The sequence below is a fragment of the Tupaia chinensis genome, unplaced genomic scaffold (genome assembly GCF_000334495.1).
Source record: "Tupaia chinensis unplaced genomic scaffold, TupChi_1.0 Scaffold000168_1, whole genome shotgun sequence".
NCBI lineage: Eukaryota > Metazoa > Chordata > Mammalia > Scandentia > Tupaiidae > Tupaia > Tupaia belangeri.
This window is the reverse complement of record NW_006159643.1, coordinates 1,828,804-1,853,883: the sequence shown is the minus strand read 5'-3', so window position 1 is coordinate 1,853,883 and position 25,080 is coordinate 1,828,804. Positions and strand designations below refer to the sequence as shown.

Genomic DNA, 25,080 nt, shown 5'->3' with positions numbered 1-25,080 from the left:
GCTCCTCGAATTGTTTTGAAATAAATTAGAAAGCTCTGGAAGGCAAATGCACGTAATGCTTGTTTTCCTATTCCGCAGTTAATGATAAAAGGTCGCTGAGTCTATGCCTTGAGATTTTGAAGATGTCGAAATGCATTTTATTGCATTTGGAAGAAAAATTGTATTTTCTAGAAAACAGGAGGCAAAATGAGCGTAGACACAACGTCTCTTTTACTTCAGAGCAAAGCAAGCTTATTTCCTTATGGTTGAGCTAGAGGGCAGGGAAGCCAGGCTGTGGTTTCTGAAATTCAACAACCTAGTATCGCTGTGCCATTCTCTCCCTGATCCAATGCCACTCCCTTAACTTGATATCTGTTTACTTTAGAGGAGGCAGTTTTTGAGAAAGGATCATAAATATCCTGGCCTGGTGCCCCAGGAGCCATGACAAGCAAAAGCACATACTTGCCTGGAGATAGCCTTCGTGATATTTAAATGTGTGGGTTAATTTTTTATCCACTTTAATAACTGTTTCTATTTTTTTTTTTCTCTCTCCTCCATCTACTTCTTTGCTTTCTATTTCTGCTCTGAAGCTGTAGGCACAGAAATCTCTGCAGGCAAATTGCTCCAGAGCATATTGCAGGACAATCCTATAACAAATAACTAAATTCACGGCATCTGGATTCCTGAGCCTTTTTCGAAATGGCAGGTGTGAGTGGCTGTATAAAATATTCTATGTTTATCTTCAACTTCTTGTTCTGGGTAAGTGTTTTTCTTCTAATTATCAATTTTATGCAAGAGAGGGGATCTTGAGATGAATAGCATAAATGAGAACAGATTCTGCACTAGAAAAATAGAGGGAGGAGGAAAATGTATTTTCCATTTACTTGTTTAGATTTGTTTGTTCTTTCTTTGGTTATTTCAGTAATTGAAAATGAGCCAATGACTCAAAAAAGTACACTTCAGGATCTGTGAGAATAAACATTTCATAAATGTTTTGATATTGTTGCAAAAACAATCACAGAGGACAGAATACCCCTTAATTAAAGGACAAATATTCTTAGTTGTATATCAAGTGGGCCTCCCCTGTGGGGAGAACAGTCTGACTCAATCCAGAGTCCAGCTCCTGATTCCCATCCTTTTCATCTGGGTTAGAGACAGGTGGATAGCTGAGTGTGGGAAGATCAAGGCACACAAAAAAGCTCCTTTTCAGGACACCCTTCCCCCAAAAAGCAATGAGTTATGAAAAACTTGAGGGGGAAACAAAATTATTTATCATAAGAATAAAACAGTGTATATGTATTGACATTTCGAAGGCATTATTTTGAAGCTTTATTATCCCTTTTTTCAATCAATGTGGTTTGTATTTTAGTAAGTGGTTATGTTTCTGTTGAAAGTTTATCAACCTTAGATATAGCTGGTAAATTGATGAGGGGCATCTGGCATGGGAAAAACAAAAACCAAGGTATGAAAAGGACAGGCTGGGCTGTTGGGAAATGAATCTTCATTCTTTCAGTGTATATCATACAATGAAATATTGTTCAAAAGTCAGTCAGTGGAAATGGCCCAAAGCATTTATGTAAATGAAAGGAAAAATACGTTTGTATGCTGAATTAAAAGATAGCTTTTGTATTACATGGAAGAAAGAACTCTTTGTTGTTGTTGTTGTTGTTGTTGTTGTTTTGTACTAGGTTGGTATCATTATGTTGGTAAATTTTTCTACTGTTAAAATAATGATGAACTTAATTGAACTTAACTACGTGAATACAGTTTTATTGTATAGAGTTACTTTCCATTCAAGTTAGTAGCCCCAGTGAGTATAGGTGATAGTCTGAAGAATTAAATAAGTGAGTATGAAAATCTGTAAAATAACATAAACAAAGTTTTACCTTTTATAAATCCCTCTTTCCCTAGGAAAAATAGGCTACTTTTGTAAATACTGAGGGAAGCTAGTGCCTATATGACAGTTTTAGAAAGTTAATCTTGATAATTTTCTTTTCTTAAAATATTGCACTGGTTACACACTGGGTATGGAATATAAAGGGAAAAATACCTATGTTCTTTGGTTTTGTTTTGTTTAGAGCTTTCTCTTATGGAGAACTTTGACATGCATGGAGAATATAGGATAGGGTAATGAGCCCATCATTCCAGCCCCCCTACCCCCAGCAGTGGTATGAATAATTTTCCCCCATTCTGTATTCTCATTCCTTGCCCCTAACTGACATTATTTTGAAGCAAATCCCAGCTGTATCACTTTTTTCTGTTAATATTTTAGTATAGATCTCTGAAAGAGAATAATTATTTTAAAAGCATAATCATAATATCATTTTTACACTTTTAAAGCTTAGTAAGGATTGAATAAGATTAAAAAGTCTTATTCAATTATCCAATATCTATCTGAGGTTCAAATTTCAAATTGCCTTATGAATGTTTCAGTTGGAACAGGGATTCAAATAAGGTCTACAGATTGTGATGGTTTATATAGCTTCTATGTCAGTTTTAATTTGTAGGTTCTCCTTCTGTGTTTATTTTTCTCTTGGTTAAAATTTTATGTACTGGTGATATTTTATGTGTGTTTTGTTCATTTCATCACATTTTCCACATTCTGGATTTTATTTACATACTAGTGACATAGTTTGATATATTCCTTTGTCCTCAGTATTGTCCTCTATTAGTAGTTACATCCAGCAGCTCGATAAAATTCACTTTTTTGGGGGGGTACAACTTCTTATGTCTTTGCTTATGTGATACTGTTTTCTTTCATCAAAAGACAAATAATATCTGATTGTGTGTGGCTGTTGTAAATACATGAGAGGAGTATGTTTCATTCAACGCTAGTCAGGAATTTGTAATCGATCTGAATTTTAAGCCCAAAGGATAAAGACAACCTAGGAAGTGGGTGTGTTGCAGATTCAGGATTATGTCTTTGAGATTAGGGTTCAAGGTCAGTTGGAGAAACCTGTGCTATGCTGAACCCAGACAGAGTCACTACCTTCCTGGAAGCTCTGATTATTTTATGATAACCATTGTTTCTCTGATCACACAAACTGAGTCTTTTTATGCTGTAGATTTCACTTAGATATTTCTAACTTCCTTTGGGGCTTCTTCCTATAATCGTGTACAGAGGGACCTATCATCTCTATGAAAGAGATATTGAGATGGAGTCTTTTGCTGACAGCAAGGTCGTAGAGACCAGTAATAACTTCTTAGCCAATAGGTGACGTTAGTATTTTTAAATCAAAATATAAGTAGCAGGAGGAACCTTGGAGGTTAGAGAATGTTCCTATTTCTATCCTACCCCCAACCTATGGTTCTCAGTTGGAATTTATGATCCTTCATAGGAAATTAGCAATTTGTCACATTGCTAATGTTTATGTAAGCAAAAATTTTAACAATCTCACTGATGTGGTTCTTTTGTAGATGTCCATGGCTTTACATTTTCAAATGAATTCTTTCTGGTGTTACTTGCAAAACTAAGCCTTTGCAAAGTAGGGCCAGATGTTGAAATATCTCTAAAATATGCATATGGTCAGTTACGTTCCACATACCAGTTTCTTTTGGGGGAGAACTTGAGACATGCCACATAAATATACTTTATTTTCAATTGTTGCAATTATGAATTGAAGAAAAACATGTGAACACAAAAATCATTCCTGATCACTTATGCTAGTTTTAAGTGAGTTAGAGAATTGAAGATGCTGTAGATGAGCAATAAATGAGAGTTAATGTATTTCTCTGGGTCTTGTGTGAAAACAGATGAAACACCCCAATTTTCCCAGGCTTCTCTCAGATAAGTCATGCCTGGGAGTCCTGAAGATGCTTAGAGTGACTCAGTGGTCTGCATAAACAAGGAGCCAACTTGTGAAGCGAGGTGTATCAGCAGTTGAAGGAAGCAATGCATGAAAAAGTTTGATGAAAGTAAAAGGGAGCCAGAGTTTGGAGAGAGTTCAGGACCCAGCAATTCAGTGTTCCTCATTGTGTAACATATGTTTGGGCCTTCAGACTGGATGTACCAAAGCCAGTTAAGGGCAGAAGGCAACGCAGATATAACCCTGAGACCAGGGACATTAAAAAGAATCGAAGTGCCCAGTTCTGGTGGCACAAATGGGAGAGTGCTGCTGTGGGAGGCTGGGACGCCATGTGAGGCCAGACTCAGATCCCAGACCAACCTAAACAGGCCAGCTGTAGCTGGACATGTGGGAGAGTGGGGCCAAGGATGACAACGGCAAGACCCTGTCTCTCTCTCTCCCCTTCTCCTCACTCTCTTCCATTTTTTTTTTTTTTTTTTTTTTTTTACATAGAACTGGGACCAGCAGATGGCATAATGGTTATGTCACTGGACTTCCATGCATTAGACCATGGGTTGAGTCCCAGACCCAGCAGCTTAAAACTCACGCTGGGCACGTGTTTGTGCTTGCCCAAAATTCCAACAGGAGAATGGAGGAGAAAGCATTACAACATGGCCATCCTCCCTGGGAGGGGGGGTTCTCTTTCTGTTTCTCTGTTTCTCTCTCTCTCTGGCAAGCACATACACCTTACAGCAAAAATCTCTCTCTCTAAAAAGAATAGAACCTAATTATATTTTATTCTGTCCTTTGATGAAATCCCTAAAATAAGCACTTCACAGCAATTGATACATACAGCTTTGTAAGTGCACTGGTTGCCTGCCACTGTGTAGTCGGCATGGAACTCTAACAATGACAAAAGGCATCAGAGCCCAGTGGTTGAGAGTTCAGGCTGAGCCTCAATTTCTTTGTCACTACCTGTGCTTCCTTAAGGAAATTTGTTAACCTCTCTGTGCTTTCTTGTTCCTTGTCTGTAAAAATGGAGATAGTAATAGTACCTACCTCATGGCATTTGCTATAACAATTGAGTTAATGCATATTAAAAACTCAGAATACTGCTAAACAAATGTATAAGAAAAGGACGTTCCAGCCCACCTTGTAGACATGAGACAGAGATATGAAACTACTCTGTATGGTGGTAAATGAATTCTAGTGTAGATTTTTGAAAAAGAAAAAGCAATACAATGGCCAGAGCTATGATAAGGCTATAGGGTGCATGTACTCACCAGAGAAAGAGAAATCACGCCCCACTTCCCCAGGAGGGTATGGTCATGCTGCAATCCCTTCTCCATTCTCCTCTCGAGATTTTGGGTACACACACACACACACACACACACACACACACGCCCTTGGTGTAAGTTTTAAACCACCAGGTCCGGGACTCGAACTGCATTTGACTACATGGGAGTCCAGTTATGTAACTATTATACCAGCTGCTGGTCCCAAGAATTATGGTTTCCAAACTGTTATTTGTATAGTTGCCCTAAGCCCTAGAAAAGCATGTATAGTTCTGTAGGTGTTACTTAGATGGAAGTTGTGTTTTTGAAACAATTTGATAAAACATTCTTGAACTTTATTCATTTTATGATTTAGAAGCATTAGGATGTTGATCATATGCTGTACATTTATCTTTAAGTGTTTTTAAGTTATATGAATTTTAGTAATTTAGTGTTTGTTTTGATCCTTTTTGTTTCAGAGAAATGTGGTTGATTTAGTTCCCTTAAATTTAGAAATACTTAAAATTAGAATTGCAGTGATGGTATTGGGTGCTTAGTTTACATAATAAATTTAGAAGCACATGAATGCGACCATAATACACATGCACTGTGTACTTAATACTCATTGATACAATAGACATCATTCATTCAGGGCCGAAGGTTAACAAAATAATACTTAGGACAGAGAGTTTGCTAAAAATTGAAAATTTTAATTTACTCTACCAGTTTAGAGCATCAGAAAATTGGGTATTCATGAAGAGCATGAAGCCATTTTAGTAAATCGGGACTATATTAGGCCATGCCTAGAGAAGAAATGCACAGAAATCTCCCCTCCAATGGATTTAAGAATTACCATATCCCATACTGTTAGAAAGTGACGCAAAGTAACCATCCTATTCTTTTTAAAATTTTATTTATTCATTCATTTATTTTTTATTTTGACAAGAGAGAGACACACACAGAGAGAGAAGGAAAGTGAGAAAGCAAGCCACCAGGTCTGGGATTCGAACCATGGTAGGCCATGTGAGAGTGTCCAGCACTTTACCAACCATGCCGCCTGCTGGTCTCCCATCCTATTCTTAAGGAATAATAAATCAGAATAGATCACATATATTCAAGGATAAGTAAAGGAAAATTTAGGATAATGCTTAATAAAAAATACTGTTGAAAACATAAAATATAATGTCACCCTAACAACCTAGAGGACAAACATGCATTCATGAAATATATACTATAGAATCCTGAAAAAAGTGTCTGGAAATTGATATCCACAATGTGACATCAGAAAATAACTTCAAAACAGTAGCTACAGGTCATGAGAGAATATAAAGTAGTTGGAAAATCATAGGATCACATTAAAATAAAATGAGTAAAATAACTCAGAACTTCAAGTAAACCAGAAATAGAATAATAGAAGTAAAATTCACTATAGATATCACAATAAATAGAGACAATGAAATAGAACCTCAGATTGAGGAACTCTTCCTGAAGAAAATAAGAAAGAGAAAAATGATGGGAAAAAAGATGACAGACATAGAGAACAAAGAATAGAAACCCAAACAGATTATATTCCTGAGGAAACAGACAAGTAGGATAGAGTAAAACACTTATTTCTTAATTTATACGTTTAATTGCTTAAAATAGTATAAAAGATTGGGGAATAAGTCTTAAAATGAAATTAGGTAAAGGGCTAGAAGAACCATCATGATGGCCAACCTTCTAACAATTGAGATGTTAATAGTTTAGCATTAATGGTGACTTTAGAATGATCATTCTTGATAGAAAAGATATTTACTTTTCAAGTTATTCAACAACTTTATAAATTAATTTTATTAAGATTCTGATATTCTCATGTGAATTTCTCCATTAAGATGAGAACTATATAATTTACATATTTATTTCTCCTTATTTTAAAAAGGAAGAGTGAAAAGACAGATATATGGATGGAAACGATATTTGACCAACTTCAAAATCCCCCCCCCATCAAATTTGTCTTTTTTTTCTTTTTTTTTTTTTTTTTTTTTTGGAGAGTTTGTCTTTTTTTTTTTTTCTATATGGCATGCATGCTCACCAGAAAGACAGAGAGAGACAGAAAGCAAGAAATCACCCCCTAGGTGGGATGACCATGGGGCAATCCTTTCTCTTCCATTACTCCTCTTGGGATCTTGGGCATGCACGCACATACCCCTGGCATGAGTTTAAGCCACTGGGTCCATGACTCGAACTGCAGTCGGCTACATGGGAGTCCAGCAACATAGCCATTACGTCAACTGCTGGTCCCACATTTGTCTTATTTCACAATTAAAGTTGGGCAAAATATTCTTAACTTCCTGAAATAATTTGGTACTATGTTTTTTAAATGTTAATGTTAAAGATAATTTTCAGTGCCTAGGAATACAGAAAGTTGTCATTTGAGAGGCAGATATGGTTGCTTTCATACGATTTATGAATGAAAAATGTATTTTCAAATCAAAATGTATTTTGATCCCAAAATATATAAAAATATCAAAGTAAATAGTGACTTGCAAACAAAAAGGGTTAAAGTTTTAAAAAATATTACTCTTACTCCATTAGAGCTCTTAGAGATTTTTCATTGAGAATTTAATAAATGTCTGGTGAGAGTGATAATTATATTGATAATAGCTAGTAAGATAATTAATATTACCTTTAGTTGAAACTAAAGGTCAGAATGACAAGTGGATTGAAAAGCATGTGGTAGAAATATACACTATGGGGGGACACCAGCAGTTGGTGGAATGGCTATGTGGCTGGACTCCTATGTAGTTTACTGCAGTTCGAGTCCCAGACCCAGTGGCTTAAACTCACGCCTGGCATGTGTGCATGCGTGCCCAAGATCCCTAGGGGAGAATGGAGGAGAAGGGATTGTGGTGTGGCCATCCCCTCTTGGAGGGTGATTTCTTGCTTTCTGTCTCTCTGTCTCTGTCTTTCTGGCAAGCGCATGTGCCCTATAGCAAAAAAAAAAAAAAAAAAAAAAAAAAGAAGAAAGAAATATACACTAATACACTATGGAATACTACTGAGCCATAAAAAAAAAAATGAGACCATAACATTTGATAGAAAGTGATAAGTGAAGCAAGCCAGACTATGAAAGTGAGACATTGTATATTCTCACTCAATATATACTGCACTCTATGGCAGAAAGTGAGATATTGGAAGGTATAAAAGCCTGGAGAGCAACTGTGAGTACTGGAGACAGTGTGGGAGGAGGATGGAAAATGGTGGAGGGTGAAAAGGAGGGAATCAGGGGGGAAAAGGAAGAAGTAAAACATTTAAGAAACACAAAATGGAAAATGACATGTATACATATATTATGTATAATATTATCTTTGAGCCAATATCCAGTGTATTCCGGATGGGAAAATTCATTTTGTATGCTGTAATGATATACAGTGATTGATTGGGGAAAAAAAGACAATTAATACAGGCCCAGCCGTAGTGGTACATACTGCTAGGATGTTATACTCCATAGGCTGGGACCACATGGGAGGCTTAATACATGATCCAACCTAAAGGACAGGGAAGGTGGCATGTTCCTGTAATTGCAGTCATTTGGAGATGCTGGGGCAAGAAGATCCTGAGCTTGAGACTTATCTGGGCAACATAGCGAGACCCTGTCTACAAAAGCCTGAGCATGGTGGTACACACCTGTAGTCTCAGCTGGAAAGTTGAGGCAGGAGGATTGTGACATGGTGAGACACTATTAAAAAAAAAAAAAAAAGAAGAAGAAACCAATTAACACAGTAAATCTATTTGTGAAAGGAGAATAAAAAGAAAGAAAATATCAGTGAACAAATCAAATAAGAAACAAAAAATCCAACTGGTATAAATTTACTGAAAATCCCAACGGATCTCATTCTCATTTGACACAAATTCTCACTCCAACTAATTAACAAAGAACTGCTAAAATGAGCATTTATTGGGACCAGCAGATGGCATAATGGTTATGTCGCTGAACTCCCACATAGTCAACCATAGTTTGAATACAAGACATGGTGATTTAAAATTCATGCTGAGTACGTGGGCATGCATGCTCAAACTCCTGAGAGGAGTATGGAGAAGAGATTGCAGTGTGGCCATTCTCTCTCTGTGTGTGTGGAGGGATTTCTCACTTTCAGCCTCTTTCTGGCAAGGGCATATGCCCTATAGCAAAAATTCTCTCTTAAAATAAATGAGCATTTATCTCCATTTGCAAATAAACTACAATCAGAATTTAGTAGAGGAAGGTGGGAGGAGTGAGAAAATAAGGAGAGTGCTCAAGCTAGAAAGCCAGTATTTGAATGGTTGACATTTTATGGTACACATGTGTGTGTGTTTGTATGTTTGTATGTATGTATGTATGTGTAAGATAATTCAATCACATAGGTTTCTTGGTGGTTTGATAAGAATTTCATTTTTCAAGGCATTAGTTATTTGTAGGTGTCAAACATTTGAGGGGTGTGGTTTGAAAGCATTTATAATGGACACAGAATGCTTGCAGATAAGGGGAAGAGGCTACGAGATGGTGTGTCGCACCACAGTTTTTTAAAAAAAGACATTTAATTTATATTTAAAAAAACTGGTAGAACTACTAACAAATATGCACAACATAGTGCAATGTTCAGTGTTGAAGAAGATGAATGTGGGTATATTCTTGATTTGATTATTATACACAGTGTGCATGCCTTGAAAAACCATTCTGTAACCCGCAGATACACATCGATGATATGTAAACCAGAAATCATAATTAAAATACAACAAACAGACAAACACCAAAATATATGGTAGGAGTGAATTGATTAGGAGTTGCCCTGGATTTTCTTGATGCAAAGATTCTAGCTTCTTTATCCAACATGAAGAGTATGGGCCTTGATGATTTTCAAGGTCTTTTAGAGTGCACAGATTCTATGTAATTTAGCTACTCATTGCACTCCCTATTCCTTAACAAAGACTTTGACTCTATTTTTATTGCAAACTGAATGAGAAGCCATTAAAAGTCTTGTGTGTTGTGGGTTCCAGGCATATGGCTTAACCATGCATGAAAGCAACGACGCTCCAAGGACACTGGGTTTGGAGGGCTCAGTCATTTTTATGTCAGAATACAGAAAGGTCAGAATTGTCCAAATTCTTCCAAGGCCTGCTGTGTCTGGTATGTTACCAGGCCTGCTCTCAACATGTCTATCTAATAATAGATCTTTGATATTTTTTTGAGACCACAAAATATATATATATATATATACATTTTATTTTTAAACCCTGAAAGACAAGGGTTGTCCTTGCACTAAAGTAAAATGTGTTTCACATTTTATGTGTTGGCTACGGTCCAAATTAAATAATCTGCTAAAGTCATTAAAGGAATTTAAGACTTTAAGTACTGTTCTTCATTGTTCCTTCTTGCTGGGTAAGATTTACTACTAAAAGAGCTTATTTTTTAAGGGTTTATTTTGGTTCAGAAAGTGTTGGTTAATATATACCTTTGTTGCTGAACTGCAAATTTTGTCAAATGTCCTACTGTTTCCAGTCTATTCCAACTTTTCCCTTCCTTTTGAATCTTGAGTGAATATTTTGTGATTAATCAGTCAGTTAATCTCTTCATTCTTTGTTGAAGATAGCTTCTCAGAGACAAACCCAAGGGCGTGATAAGGGTATTTTATCTTTAAATTGTTGTGAAGTAACTTTCATAAACTATAATCTAACAAAAACAGGGTTGGAGTTAAAATATGGAAAATAATCTTTCTCTGGCTAGTGAAAAATGACTTCTTATTCATGGATCTGTGACTGTGGGTAAAAAACAGAATTATTCCTATTAAGCTTACAAATTACAAATTACATGTCAGTGACTATCCACATGTGAATGTACCTCCTTTGTGACTTTTAGTTTGTAAAAGTACAGTTAATGATAAACTATGGTAACCAGATGGAGAGGAGCATGTGGAATTAGAGTTTTATTTGATCTTATTTGTACTCTAATTCTTTTTTTCCTGAAGGTATGTGGTGTCTTGATCCTGGGACTAGCAATATGGGTACGAGTAAGCAAAGATGGTCAAGAGGTAAGGATATAAACACCAACTGGGCTGCCCCCAAAGTAGTTTACTTTTTCCTGTAATAGTGAAAGTAATGACAAAAATAATAACAAATGAACATTTCTATAGCATTTTTCTTTACTCCTTCATGTAATCCTTTGTGTTGATATGTGGTTTTATAATTTAATTCAATTAGAATTATCTACTACAAGCTAGGCACTGTGCTAGGCATGGAACAATCCTGGAGAGTGGAGGAGATGTTATCCTCCAAATAGGAAGATTTCAATGAAAGCGAAGATCGAAAGAGGTCGAGGTAAAAATTTTCCTCCTTCACTATTTGTTTAAAGCAAGCCGGATGTACAACTTGAGGGTATAGGCCATCTCTCTGCATCAAGAACCATTTTTATAGTGCAAGATACTGACAATAATTTAATTGATCCCAAGATGATAGATCCTAAAGGAAAGAAGGTGAGACATTCTCTTTAGAAGAAGAATTTGATTCTATGTTTTAAAGGAAACAAAGTACAAGGATGAGTTCTATTTACCTGTGACAATTAGCATTGACAGTAACCCCCACTGTGAACATGTGATCATGCTCTCGTAAGCCAGCAGTTCGCCATGGAATCCAGCTTCTTGCTATCTATTTAAGATTAACGTGGCCCATTTTTCTCCACCACACGCTATCTTGTGCCCATCACTAAAGCACTTACTGAGATGTTCACAGAGTTGGAGTAAGCTGATCTCATTTGGTTAAATCTAGTTCCTGCCTCGTTTTTCACAAGTGCTGTTTGTATTGCACACCACAATTACAAATGTGGAAAGTGGGGTAAGGGCAAGAGTCAAGTGAATGAGAAGGCTGTTCTATCCATTTCACTCACCTTAATGCCACCCTGGCACCGTTCCCGGGATTGTCTGCTTCAATGATTTTTTCTCCCCTCTTACTTCATACAAGGTTGGAGAATGGCTTACTTGTTCTTTGTGGCCTGGGCTCTTGTCACTACCCAGGATCACATCTTCTATTGCTGGTCCCCTTTCAACCAAATACAGAGATGTTTCCTCTCTAAGAGGAACTTTGCCTCTTATTTTATAAGATATAATTAAGCCAGCAATTAAGATTTTTTTTCCTCTTCTCTTGAGGGTGTGTATGGGCATCAGGAAAAAACAGAGAGAGAAGGAAGCACCTCCCCTGACACCCCCGTGGAGCATGGTCACACCACAATCCCTTCTCCTTAATCTTTCCCTCCTTTCAGGATTTTGACACACATGCACACACACTCAGTATACTTCCCGAGTTGCTGAGTCTAAGACTGCAACCATGGAGTCAGCCACATGAGCTCTGGCTGCCTGAACCACAGAGCTGGCCCAAGACAATGGATTTCCTATTAAAATGTATTATACCATGATGCAGTTAAATGGCCTTTGACACAGCCTCATAGAAAAGAAAGGTTAGAAGCTAATAAACATCTATTCTGTTTACAAAAATGGGTGAATTTTATAGATGACTTTATCTTTCTTATTTTTTTTAAACTTAAAATGTGCTTTCTACCCATAGAGAACTTGAACACTCATAGTGGCAATGAGCTGCTTTCTCGTTCTGTGTCACCGTTAGGGAGAAATTGAGTGAGGGACTAGTGTGGCAATTCATTGGGAACATCCTTGCTTATCAGGATTTCATTAATTATTTTATGCCAATAAATCGGTGACCTCTTGTTGGCCTGGTGCCTTTGTGTTAGAGTCCAAGAAGGGTATCTGAAGGTGTTCAGAATCGCTGCCATTCTGAACTGGATATCTGACTTTGAGACTCATAATTAGTCACAGAGATTAACAGCCACCTACTTACAGGGTGCTTTGGCCTTTTGAAAATGTGTGTGGCCTCCATTTTATTTTATTTTATCTTACTATTTAATTTCTTGCTGATATTTTCTTTCTTCCCAATTCTCTTGTAAACAAATTTGGTGTTTAGTCTGTTAAGAAATTACACACACTGAATGTATTAGAGGAGAACTGTGGTCCTTGAGAGGCTATTACTCCACATCTGGATATAAGAATGAATTAATAGATTGAGTCAGCAGTTTTGGTTACGTTTTGATTCTTGTGTTCTATCAGTCCTTCACCCTGAACAGAAGTATCTGCTAAGACCTTAGTCAGCTGAACTTATATGAAATTAACTTGGTTTATATTGATCTGAAGTCGGTAACAAGGAAGGCAGGAAAGAGCTGAGTTTTATTAGTCTAAAAACAAAAGAAACAGTTTCAGATGGAAAAAATATGTACATAAACACAGAGAATAAGGATGTCAAAGAAGTGACATCTTTTTCTGCCTAACTGTCTTGCAGGGATACTTTTTCCTCAGTCAGGATAAACCCACCACTGTCAGGAAAAGTATATCAGCAATCATCTTGTCCTTAGGAGATCACTTCTTAATCCAAAGAGGATCCCTGAATATTCTTTTTTCAGGCCCAGCCATTCCTCTTCCTTTAGAAATGCACCTCTTGTTGGGGCTGGCCCGTGGTGGTGTGGTAGCTAAAGTAGCTGGCCAACTCCATAGTTTGAGTCACAGTAGGCCCCAAATCCCAGATGATGGAGAATGGAGAAGGGACTGTGGTATGACCATTCCCCATGAGGGTGCTTCTCTCTGTCTCTCTCCAGTGAGTTTGTATGCCCTCTGGCAAATTTAAATACAAGAAAGAAAAAAGAAAGAAAGAAATGTTCCTCTTTTCTAAGATGCACACAAACACAGTGTTCATCAAAGACAGCATTTAAAACCCTGCTGCGTGCCTCCTGGAACAAACATCTGAACTCAGATTTCTACTTCATTCTTGAGTAAGAATAGCCACTTGTTGGGCTGACTTGGAACAGTGACCATCAGGCTGTTAGCACACTGCCTTCTGGCCAGTCTCTGGCAGTGAGTCATCCTGCCCGGGGCAGTCTCAGAGAAGAACCTCATTGCCTGCTGCCTAAGTACTGGCTGCACTATTTAGGCCTCACATTGATATTTTCTCTGTCATATCTATGCCTGGGCCATCCATCCTAAGTTCTGATAACCAGCTGGTGAGGCTTCAACATTCTCAGAATCTGTAGGGTTTGCCTGTACTGGTTACAAGATTCTACTACTGAGTAGTGAGTCGATAGAGCTGCTTTCTTAAGCTGCTTGTCACATCTGTTCTGACCCAGATGTCATGTCTATTTATGAAGAAAACTGACTTTCCAGCTCAAGTCTTAGTAAACAAGCAGACAAAAAAAGCAATGAACAAAAATCCCCTCAAAATCCAAAAACCTTTAAGACATAACCAGGTTTTCCAAATAAGTACATTGAAACATTATCTGTAAGCATAGACTTTAAGACACAAAGGAGACTTTGAATATCCCAGAGGCTGACCCAATTCCCTTTTGTAAATAGAAAACTGGGGCCCAACAGGTTAGTTGACCATCTCAGGATTACAGACTTAGTTATTTACTAGGCCCGTGACTGGAATAGAGATCATTTTAATATTTTTATAACTTTTAAAAGAATTATTTGCTTCAATTTAATTTATTCATTCATTTATTTTAATTTGACCAGACACACACACACACACACACACACACACACACACACACAGAGAGAGAGAGAGAGAGAGAAGAGAGAGAGAGAGGAGAGAGAGAGAGAGAGAGAGAGAGAGAGAGCAAGCAAGCCATTCTGGTACTCTAACCATGGTCAGCCATGTGGAAGTGTCCATTGCCTTAATCACCTCACCACTTTCTGGTCCCCAATATTTTTATAATTTGAACATACATATTTTTTTTCTTACTTATTGTTGAAAAAAAGTTTCCCCTAGGTTACTTCACAGTCAGGCTAAATAAAGTTTCTGGAAGACTGTATGGACTATATCTTCTGTGAATGAAATGTGAGAGATTGAGAAAATTGATATGAAGGATCAGGAATGAGTTATTTTTATCAAGATGCAAAGCTTTTTTATTAACCCATAAAGAGAAGTTCTCTTATTCCCTTTTTAGTTAATTCCTGCTTTCCCTCCTACCTTAAAGTCAATACTGCTTTAATTTTTATTTTCCTTGCTTTGTTTATTTTTGAAATTGATATAAATGGAATCATGCAGTGTTCACTCTTTTGTATATGGCTTCTTTGTTTCAACATATGATTATGAGATTCATTCATATTATTGTGCCTATCAGTCATTTAAGGTGGTTGACTTTTAAATTTATTAATAGAAAATGATAAAACACAAGCTTCATAATGCAACTTAGTGTATAAAATACAAAACATACAAAGCAATGTTTAAAACAAGTGAAAATACCTGTCCTTCTAAATTTTTTGAAATAGTATTTTAAAGATCTATCACATTTTTAAAAAGTTTGTTAATTTTCTCTATGAGAGAGGGTGAGAACTCCCTTACCGGGATTCATGGGCCTTTGCAAACCTGGCAGTCACAGGGAGGATAAGAACCTGAAATCTTCTCATGTAGGCCAGCCTTGCTGTGTCACGTGTTTACCACAGTGCCACTGTTTGGCTTCCTTTACTACATTTATTTTTTTCCCATTTCCAATTTATTATTTTAAACATCATTCAAGGAAGTCGCATTCCATAGACTATAAGCTCCAGGAGGGCAGGAGTTTTTACTTGTTTAGATCACTGAAGTATTTCAAGGTCCTAGAACAGAGTCTAGCACATAGCAGGTACTAAATGGGTATTCATTAGATGACCAAAATAAACAGTAAGAAAAGGGCCCTTCTGAAATAATTCTCTCTCTCTCTACTTCTAGATTATTGGTTCTGGGGACTCTGACATCACCTCCTATGTTAGTGTGAATATCTTGATTGCGGTGGGTGCCATCATCATGGTTCTGGGGTTCCTGGGGTGCTGTGGTGCTGTGAAAGAAAGCCGCTGCATGCTTCTTTTGGTGAGTTCTCCAAATGCATCCCAATGCCCAAAGCAAGCCTTCAGAATCCTGAGGATTGCTTTCCATCCCCGTTGTCCGTGAAACGACTCGGCAAGGTTTGTGAAACTAACTCTAATTGCTGTTTAGGTTAGATTGCGGAGGCTAGTATGATTATTGTAGGTTTACTGGCTTAGCATGGAGGATACTCTCAAAGAAGACACATTTTATTTTATTCATCCTTTTATTCATTTACTCATTCATTCATTTCTTCAACATTAGTATGTATCTCTATGTACCAGATACTTCACTAAATGATTATACAACCTTAGGACAATTAGAACCTACTGAGGAAGATTAATAAGTAAACAAATAGCTACAGTGGGAGTGACCCCAGAAAAGAAGGGCGGTAATGGAGGAGAGAATTTTCAAGCTAAGAGCAGAAGTGAATAAGGTTGGTATGGGCAAGGCGTCGCACCCTCTAGGAAGAGATACTGCCTGTGTAATGCTGATATGTTTGAGGAACTGAAAGGTTTTGGATGTGGCTGGAGAGTAGGAAAGGCTATTTTTAGTAAATGAGGGGAGATGGGTCTGAGTGTGGACTATGATCATATCATAAACGTATCCTATGTGCCATGCTAAGAAAATTATAAGGAAGTGGGACCAGCAGTTAGTGTAATGGCTATGTCGCTGGACTCCCATGTAGTCAACTCCGGTTCGAGTCCCGGACCTGGTGGCTTAAACTCACGCTGGGTGCATGTATGTGTGTGCCCAAGATCCTGAGAGAAGAATGGAGGAGAAGGGATTGTGGTGTGGCCATTCCCCCTGGGAGGTGATTTCTTGCTTTCTCTCTCTCTGTCTCTCTCTGTCTGGCGAGCGCATGCGCCCTATAGCAAAAATCCTCTCAAAAAAGAAAATTATAAGGAAGTGAGATCATCGGATTTGTCACATAGAAAGCTTCAGGGAGGATGAATTGAGTTGGAACACCTCACAGATATTTGCTTTTAACATATACTGTAGATAATAATAAATGAATAGAGTAAAAAATGTTAGAGAAAAAATCAAGTATTTATCAGATATAAATCTGATACCAGAGTTTACCAGAGTGACTCCAACCTTATTTCTCTCATAAAATAAGTACTGTGTCAGCCCTTGAAAAAGTATTTTAACTACTCATTTATTATTAGGGAATGTTGAGACAGAGTTTAAGTGGGACTATAATCACATCTCTAATGATTGCTTTTTGGTTAATAGATCTCATTTGTAATTGGGGAATTTAATTACTTGAGTTCGTTTTAAGAAAAAAAAATGAATCTATGGGCTTCAAATTATGATTGAGTAGATGTGAGGCAGATTTCAGGAATCTATACAGATAACAAGTTGCCAGGTGTTTCTGATAGTGGTGGAAATTTTGTTTTAAAGCCTAGTCTGAATTTCTGCAGATTTGTATTTGATGAAGAAAGGGAAGGAGAAAAATAATATTCAAATACCTTCATTAAAGATTTCAAATTTCTCTCCATTCAACATCCCAGAAATACTAATAGTCACTAATAGTCCTCTCAACACATTTTAATTTGAACTACTCACAAATGTTTGTGAGTATGACTAGACCCAAACTTTGCAGCTTAAGCAATGGTGGAACAGATAAAGAGTGTGCCTAATCCTCTCCATTTCTTATGGTCCCAGAATGGAGGGAAATGCCCTGCTGAAATATCTGAAGATATGACTGAGTGTACTGAGGGTAATATATATTTCTTTTCCTTTTTTTTTTTTTTTCCAGTTTTTTATAGGCTTGCTTCTGATCCTGCTCCTGCAGGTGGCAGCAGGTATTCTAGGAGCTGCTTTCAAATCTGAGGTGCGTATACAAATGGTGTTTGTTAATTTTGGAAAAGTCAAAAAAGATCAAAATACTACTTTTTAACAAAAATAATTTAACAATATTTTAAAATTTTAGTCTGAACGCATTCTGAATGAGACTCTCCATGAAAATGTGAAGCTTTTGAGCATGACAGATGATGGAAAAGCATTCCAACAAGCCCTGGATGAATTTCAAAAAGAGGTAATTAGAATTTGCAGGTAATTTGGAGAGTTAGACACAGTTCTGTATCTGCTTTATTCTTAACTGGTATACTCTTTAGATATTAAAAAAGTATCCATTTCGCAGACTTTGACTTATTAGCCTGTTACCAAGTGAAAAGAAAAATCCAAGAATATTTGTCATTTTTATAGCTTTCTGCAAAGTTCTGGAATGGCTGAGAAGGCCAGAGGTTAAGAATATATGTTTATGACTAAGCCTTGATTGGGTCAAATTAGTAAGTTTTACTGTCTACCATTTTAAAAGGATACTGGGTTTGGAGTTTGTCCTTCTCTGCTTCTACCACATCCTATCTTTCATAAAAACATTTATAACTAACATTTATTGCTACTTACTATGTATCAGGTTTTACATTTAGTAACTCTTTTACTACTCACAGTAATCTCTGAGGGGATATCTTAGTACACTATTGTGTTGCTTACCGAATTACCTGAGACCCGGGGGTTAGAAAGTCCATAAGAAAGGGCCAGCATCAGGCAAGCCTCTGGTACATCACAATGGTTGACAGAACAGAGAGGAAGGCTGGCGTGTGCAGAAAGAGATAGATTTGAGGGAGTCCATCTTCCTTTTATAACAACCCTCTCTCATGGCAACCAACCTTTTTCTCAAAAGCTAGAACTCACTCTATTGATGTTATCTTGCAAATTAGGAAGAGTTCTAGCTCTTGGGAAAAAGGTTAGTTCTCATGAGAGAGGGTTGTTATATAACATTAAACCTTTCATGAGGGTGATGGCTTCATAATCCAAATACTGCCCTCTGGGACTCACCTTCTAAATTCTCACCATCTCTCAATGACATTACACTGGGGACCAAATTCTAAAATATAAATCTTTGGAAACAAACCACTATCTAAACAATAACCAAATGAGCAATATTATTAGCTTCATTAACCCTATTTTTCATATAAAGAGGTTGGATTTGGAGAGGTGATGAAGTTGGAATTTCAACCCAAATCTATCTGACCAGTCTATTTATTTTTAAATTGGTACATTAATCCTCTCTCTGTATCTTTAGATTAAAGTCAAAACTTGGATAGGCCTTGAAGGTATTCTACTATCTTGCCCCTACCTAATCCTTCTCAGGATCTCTTGAATAATTTGGCCTTCCTCTCTTTGTATCCTTCTCCATCCTTGGAATGTACTTAGTACTTTTTCATTTTGAATACATTTGAAAACTTGACTAAAGTGTTGGTTGCTCCGTGAAAGTCCTAAGCACATCTTTCTTATTGACAATTCTCATTACTTTAATGACATATAGCATTCACTTTACTCATGTGATAGGAATTCTCAGAATCTTAGAAGAGTGTTGTATTTAATAGGTTATTTAATTTGCCTTTTCACTGATTGAAGTATTATGTATTTTTCATTATCCATCTATGAATTAAATATTAAAAAGCTGAAAGTTTACCAGTTTTTGTTCTCTTCCATACAATTCTGACAATTAGTATGTCTTTTCTTAATTTTTGACAATCTTTTGATACTTCTACAGATGACAACTTTTTCTTTGAGAATAGCTGTTGCTTGATTCTTAAAAACTTTGCTTTTTAAGTTGAAACATCCTTGGTTTTTCAAGCTATTTATCAGATGAAATCTTTTTCCAAAGTATTCACCAGTTTCTGTTTGGATAGATTCCAGCTTGTAAAAATTCTGCTTGAAGCATCATTTCTAAGAGCCAAAACCTGATATGGGTCTGTCCATTTAGCTTCCCCTCTGATCTGCTTTTTCTTGTTGTCTTGTAACTAGATCTTGTGATCATCTTCCTTCCTGGATTGTTCCCACTCTAGAGCACAGACTAACACAGACTTAATGCGGAAAGAATTTAGGCAGCCTTGGTCATATCACTGGATGAGGATGAATATCCTTGACCCTCCCTAGCAAAATAACCTAGGGCAAAATGTGCCAGAGGCAACCACTGGGCCTCTGAGTTGCCATCTGTCACACTTGACATATCATTTCTGTGATTCAAGGTCCCATTGCCACCCATGGGTTTCTAAAGGTTCTCTGTTTGGTGTAGTATCCCGAAATGTTGCCATTATTGTATAAAAATGTTATGCCTGAGCCACTAAGTATTTATAGGACAATATTTTTAATCGTCTCTTCTGTTCTTCCTCCTTCTTTTTAGTTTTTAAACATGTTTTAAAGTTATGCTTATTTGGGAAAAATGTCCTACCACAAACTCTGACTGGGGTGACCTGGGACTTTACTGCACATGGACAGAAGTTGCAGACACTGAGTTACTTTCTCTTTGAATTTCAGAAAATTCCTACACAGAGTCTCATTAACATTCTGATGGAATGGCTCTTCTTGGATTCTTAGTGATTAATATTTGTCTAGAGATAGTCTATTACTCACTACATACTACCATTTTCATCTAGCTATTAAACCACTTTAATAAGTCCTGACCAACTTCTTCCCTAACTGCTATTATCTTTGATCTAGTGAGTAGGTATCATGATAAACTTTATCCTTCATACTGTATGTCTCTATACCTCCCTAAAAAATCCCCAGGTTTATCATATTGCAAATGCAGACTGACCTCTGAGTAAGTATAGTGTGCTTTATGTTCTATTTGTTTTGGAGTCTCTGTATCGGTTATGTAGAAATCCTGTTCAAGATTATGTAATCAGAAGGAATGAGCAATTAATCATGTCTGTCACTGGAACAGGAAAGGTAGTTGTTTCAAGGTTGCTAATATTGACCTTGGAACCAATGGAAACTTCCAGATTTTTGTCATACGAACATCAGTTGAGTCATGTATTTGTGCAATTCAGTCATTAGGCCAAAGTACAAGACTGAATATCTGCCTCGGTCGGATTTGTTAGTTTAAATCTATTGAACTATCTTTGAAACTCAATTTTATTTTCCAGTACATTAGTCATCACTCCTAATCCTACAGTAGTGACAAAGTTAGAAAAATTCTCGCTATGTCTTTATCCAAATCATTGATGATAATGTTGCACAGATTACTTCCATACGAGAGCATAATGGTAACAACAACTGAAATGACAGCAGCTAATGCACACTGTTCTGTGCTTTCTACAAGCTAGGCACTGGACTCACCTCTTCATACCATCTCATGGTTCTCTAGTTTGTATCTTCACCACTAATCTGCAAATGAGATGTTATTAACTACTATTATATGTTGTCTACATTTTACAAATAAAGGAACTGTGGCAAAGAGAGGGTTAAGTAACCTGTATAGCATGGTCACTCAGTAGGTAAATGAAAGTTCTTTCAATATTCTGCGATTGCAACGCATTGGAAACCAGAAAACCACTCAAATTTGGTTCTGTTTTTTTTCAGCAAATGTTTTCTGCCATTTCTGCATGAAGTCTTCTCCCTGATAGAGCAGGAAGGAGGAGGAAGATGAAAAATAATTACTTTTCTCTTTCTCTCTCATCTAATATTATGTGCTGTATAACCTGAGTCGTTGGACTTCTCACTTCCTTGTTTTTCTTCCTCAAATATGGTCACACATCTTCTTTTCTCTCAGTTTGTGTTTGTTCATGTTTCAGTTTATTCTGGGATTTAACCTTCCTGACATTATTCTAAAAACTTCACCCTTTATTTATATTCCTTTCCAGTTTTAAAGCTAACCATGAAAATCCAATCTCATGGGAGACCCCTTGAGCAACTTCTTTGGTCTTTGTCTCTAATTTTTTTCCTTTCCTCAAAAAGTGATCAGAGATTATGGAATGGAAATTTTACTTTCAAAATGGCTTATTTCTTTTAAACAACAGTTCCTTAATGAAAGTTTTGACTCTCTTGTAAACTATTCAGAAACTTCTTTGCTGAAATCTAAGATACATCTGACTCTGCCCTTCTCTGTCATTGATAAGTGAAAGATGAAATTTTCATCTTCTGCATTTGTAACTTTATTTTCCTTTCATTAATATTAAGACCCAAATGAGAAATTCCTTATTTTTGGTTCTTCCATTCGGAGATGTGGGTGAGGTGACTTGCATAATATTTTAACATAAAAACATCTTAATAGTGTTATCTGAAGAATAAAAATAATTCAATATTTTATCAATGTTTTTGATCTTCTTAGTAACTTATTTATTCTTCTTTTCATTGAACAGTTTAAATGCTGTGGTTTGATCAAAGGACCTACTGATTGGGGAAATAATTTTGAAAACCATTCTAAGTCATGTGAATGTCCACGGATGCCAGATTCTTCTTGTACATTGTATCAAGGAATGTATGTTTACAGTCAGGTAAGTACTAGATCAGAGTTCGGCACAACAAGCAATTGTATTATTTTCTTTTCACAATGGAAGTTTCTACCAAATATTGACAAGCAGTAAGTATAATTGGCATCATGACATAAAAATCTAAGGAATTTCCTCAATTAAAAAAATGGATAAATCTTTATTCGAAAATAAAAGCAATATAAAAAGTTAAAGTATTTCATTTTTTTTCTGAGTCTGGCATCATGCAAACCAATTTTAATAGGTCAAAGAAACATTCTACTGCAAGTGGAGACAAAGAACAAATTAGCATGAAAGTTTATTTTGTCCTCTCTTTAGTGACCTTGATCATTATTCTCCTTTTCCCCCCCTATTTCAGCATAAGTTTTAAAAATAAGTATTTTCACCTTAATCTTAAAAGTCATGTTTGTTTGTTTGTTTGTTTGTTTGTTTGTTTGTTTGTTTGTTTGTTTGTTTGTTTGTTTGTTTGTTTGTTTGTTTGTTTGTTTGTTTGTTTGTTTGTTTGTTTGTTTGTTTGTTTGTTTGTTTGTTTGTTTGTTTGTTTGTTTGTTTGTTTGTTTGTTTGTTTGTTTGTTTGTTTGTTTGTTTGTTTGTTTGTTTGTTTGTTTGTTTGTTTGTTTGTTTGTTTGTTTGTTTGTTTGTTTGTTTGTTTGTTTGTTTGTTTGTTTTTAAACCAAAGACTCCCTTTCTTTTAGAAATTGTGTAGGTGTAAGGAAAGGATTCAGCATTTAGGGGTTTAGGTCCTATATTTAATTGTACCTACACATTTGTCTAATTATTGGTGTAATTGAGAAGTTGTCTTGAACATTTAAAGTCAATTGAAAAATATGTTTTATCTTTTATATGTTGTAGATGTCTTATTTTTGTGACTTGTGGGTATCAATATTGTAGAAGTTCTATTTCTTGTTATTGATCCATTTGCCAATATTTATTGACCACTTTCTGTGAGCTGGATCTTCTGCCAGTCATTAGAGATCTGTTCCTCAATAGGGTACAGTGTCTGCACTGATAAGAGTTGGGGTTCAAGAAGGGAAGAGAAAAAGAGTCAATCTCAATCCAAGCAACTGTTGGAATTGCTTGATAGGTGTTTTGGGACCCCATCTAACTCAGTCTTTGGGGTTCAGAATATGACTTTATAAACGACATGACATTTGTCACTTACCATAGGGCTTTATGTAAGCTGTTTCTTCTGCCTGGAAGAAATGTGTACAAAAGTGGCAATTGGAATTAGTATCTCATTTATTTGCTTTTATTTCTCAGTGTCTATTATGCGTCAGACAGAACCTTGCTAACATCAGACATACTTCTGGATCCTCTAGGACAGCAGTCCTCAATGATTTGGGCACCAGGGACCAGTTTCATGGAAGATAATTTTTCAACGGCTAGGGAGGAATTGGGGATGATTGTAGGAATGGTTTTGGGATGATTCAAGTGCATTAATTTTATTGTGCACTTTATTTCTATTATTATTACATTGTAATATATAATGAAATAATTATACAACTCCCATAATGCAGAATCAGTGGGATCCTGAGCTTATTTTCTTGTAACTATTAGATGGCCCCACCTGGGGGCCCCTATGAGAATCTAATGCTGCCCCTGACCTGACAGGAGGCAGAGCTCAGATGGAAACCTGAACAGTGGGGAGTGGCTGTAAATACAGATGAGGCTTCCATTGCTCCCTCATTTGCCTGTCACTCATCTCCTGCTGTGTGGCCTAGTTGGGGATCCCTGTTCTAAGAGATTATCATCTAGTTGGGAATGAGATACTTAAAAGCCATTTTAATTCACAATAAATTAATGTGTATAATATCTGTAGACTACTTGTTTTGGTTTAGTAACTCCTTACTACTGAGGTTAATATATAAAAGGAAATAGAAAGTATCTCAGAAAAAACTTTCCTTTTCCTGACTATTGATCTTTGTCACCGATTTTATAAAAATTAAAGAATCTCTGTTCTTATGGAGAGTTGCTATCACTAATATTTAAAGTAACTCATCAGGAAATAAATTATCTCTCAGACTACAGTGCTACTATGTCTTTTTGTTAAGTAATCACTATAAAGGTTTTATTGTTAGTTTTTAATAGTCTTTTCCTCCTTGTTTCTCTCCACCCTACTTAAGTGTAATGACAAAATATCTATAAGGAAAAGGAAAATAATATGATGCAAATCAATGTATTTTCCATGTAGGATAACGAGGAAATTAGTAAATTCAATCACAGACTGCTGTCTGTCTTCTGTTAAAGATTCAACTCAAAGACGTTTTCCTCAAGACAGATTCTGAAGACTCCTTATCATTATTCCAGGGAGAAAAAAATAAGATATTTCTTGCAAATTTGCACACAATTCTGCTGAATATAGGCTGATAGCTGCACTTGTTTCTCAAAAGGAAATTCATAAATTCATAAAATACTTCCATCTGCTCTGTGTCATTTGCAAGAAGTCTGGAAAAATAAGAAATCTGGATTGGCTTTATTTCTTTCTTTTTTTTTTTTTTTTTTTTTTTTTTTTTTTTTTTCTTTTCCCAAGATAACCTCATTTTCTTAGGGGAGGAAGAGAGAAAAATCCCTCAAGTATAATGAATGTGACTAAGTAGATATAGTCATTAATCTCACAGTTAACCTTAAATAATGTAGTAATTTCCCCAAGTGTTTACCACTTTGGATCAGATGTGAATGGCAAAGCCAATACATTCAGGATTGAAGAGGTAAATTTAAGCTTTATGAAGAGCTTTTATTTTATTTAACATATAACAATACTTTTGCTAGCCTTTTGTACACATATGACTATCATAAGGATGATAAATTCCATGGCAACACAAACAATATCACTTTCACATTGTA

At 36.3% G+C, this 25,080-nt stretch overlaps 1 protein-coding gene across 2 annotated transcripts in view; it reads left to right on the top strand.

The window, feature by feature from the left end:
• Positions 1-281: 281 nt before the first annotated feature.
• TSPAN8 (tetraspanin 8) overlaps positions 282-25,080 on the top strand; it is a 33,686-nt gene continuing 8,887 nt past the window's right edge. Inside the window, exons 1-7 of one of the 2 annotated variants that reach the window (XM_027770924.1) lie at positions 282-475; positions 570-738; positions 11,023-11,085; positions 15,818-15,955; positions 17,712-17,786; positions 17,886-17,990; positions 22,108-22,242. In XM_027770924.1, coding sequence (XP_027626725.1) covers positions 679-738; positions 11,023-11,085; positions 15,818-15,955; positions 17,712-17,786; positions 17,886-17,990; positions 22,108-22,242 — 576 coding nt within the window. In that variant the 5' untranslated portion in view covers positions 282-475; positions 570-678. Of the gene's footprint in view, positions 739-11,022; positions 11,086-15,817; positions 15,956-17,711; positions 17,787-17,885; positions 17,991-22,107; positions 22,243-25,080 lie in introns of both variants that reach the window. The other variant, XM_027770923.1, reaches the window with a different exon arrangement.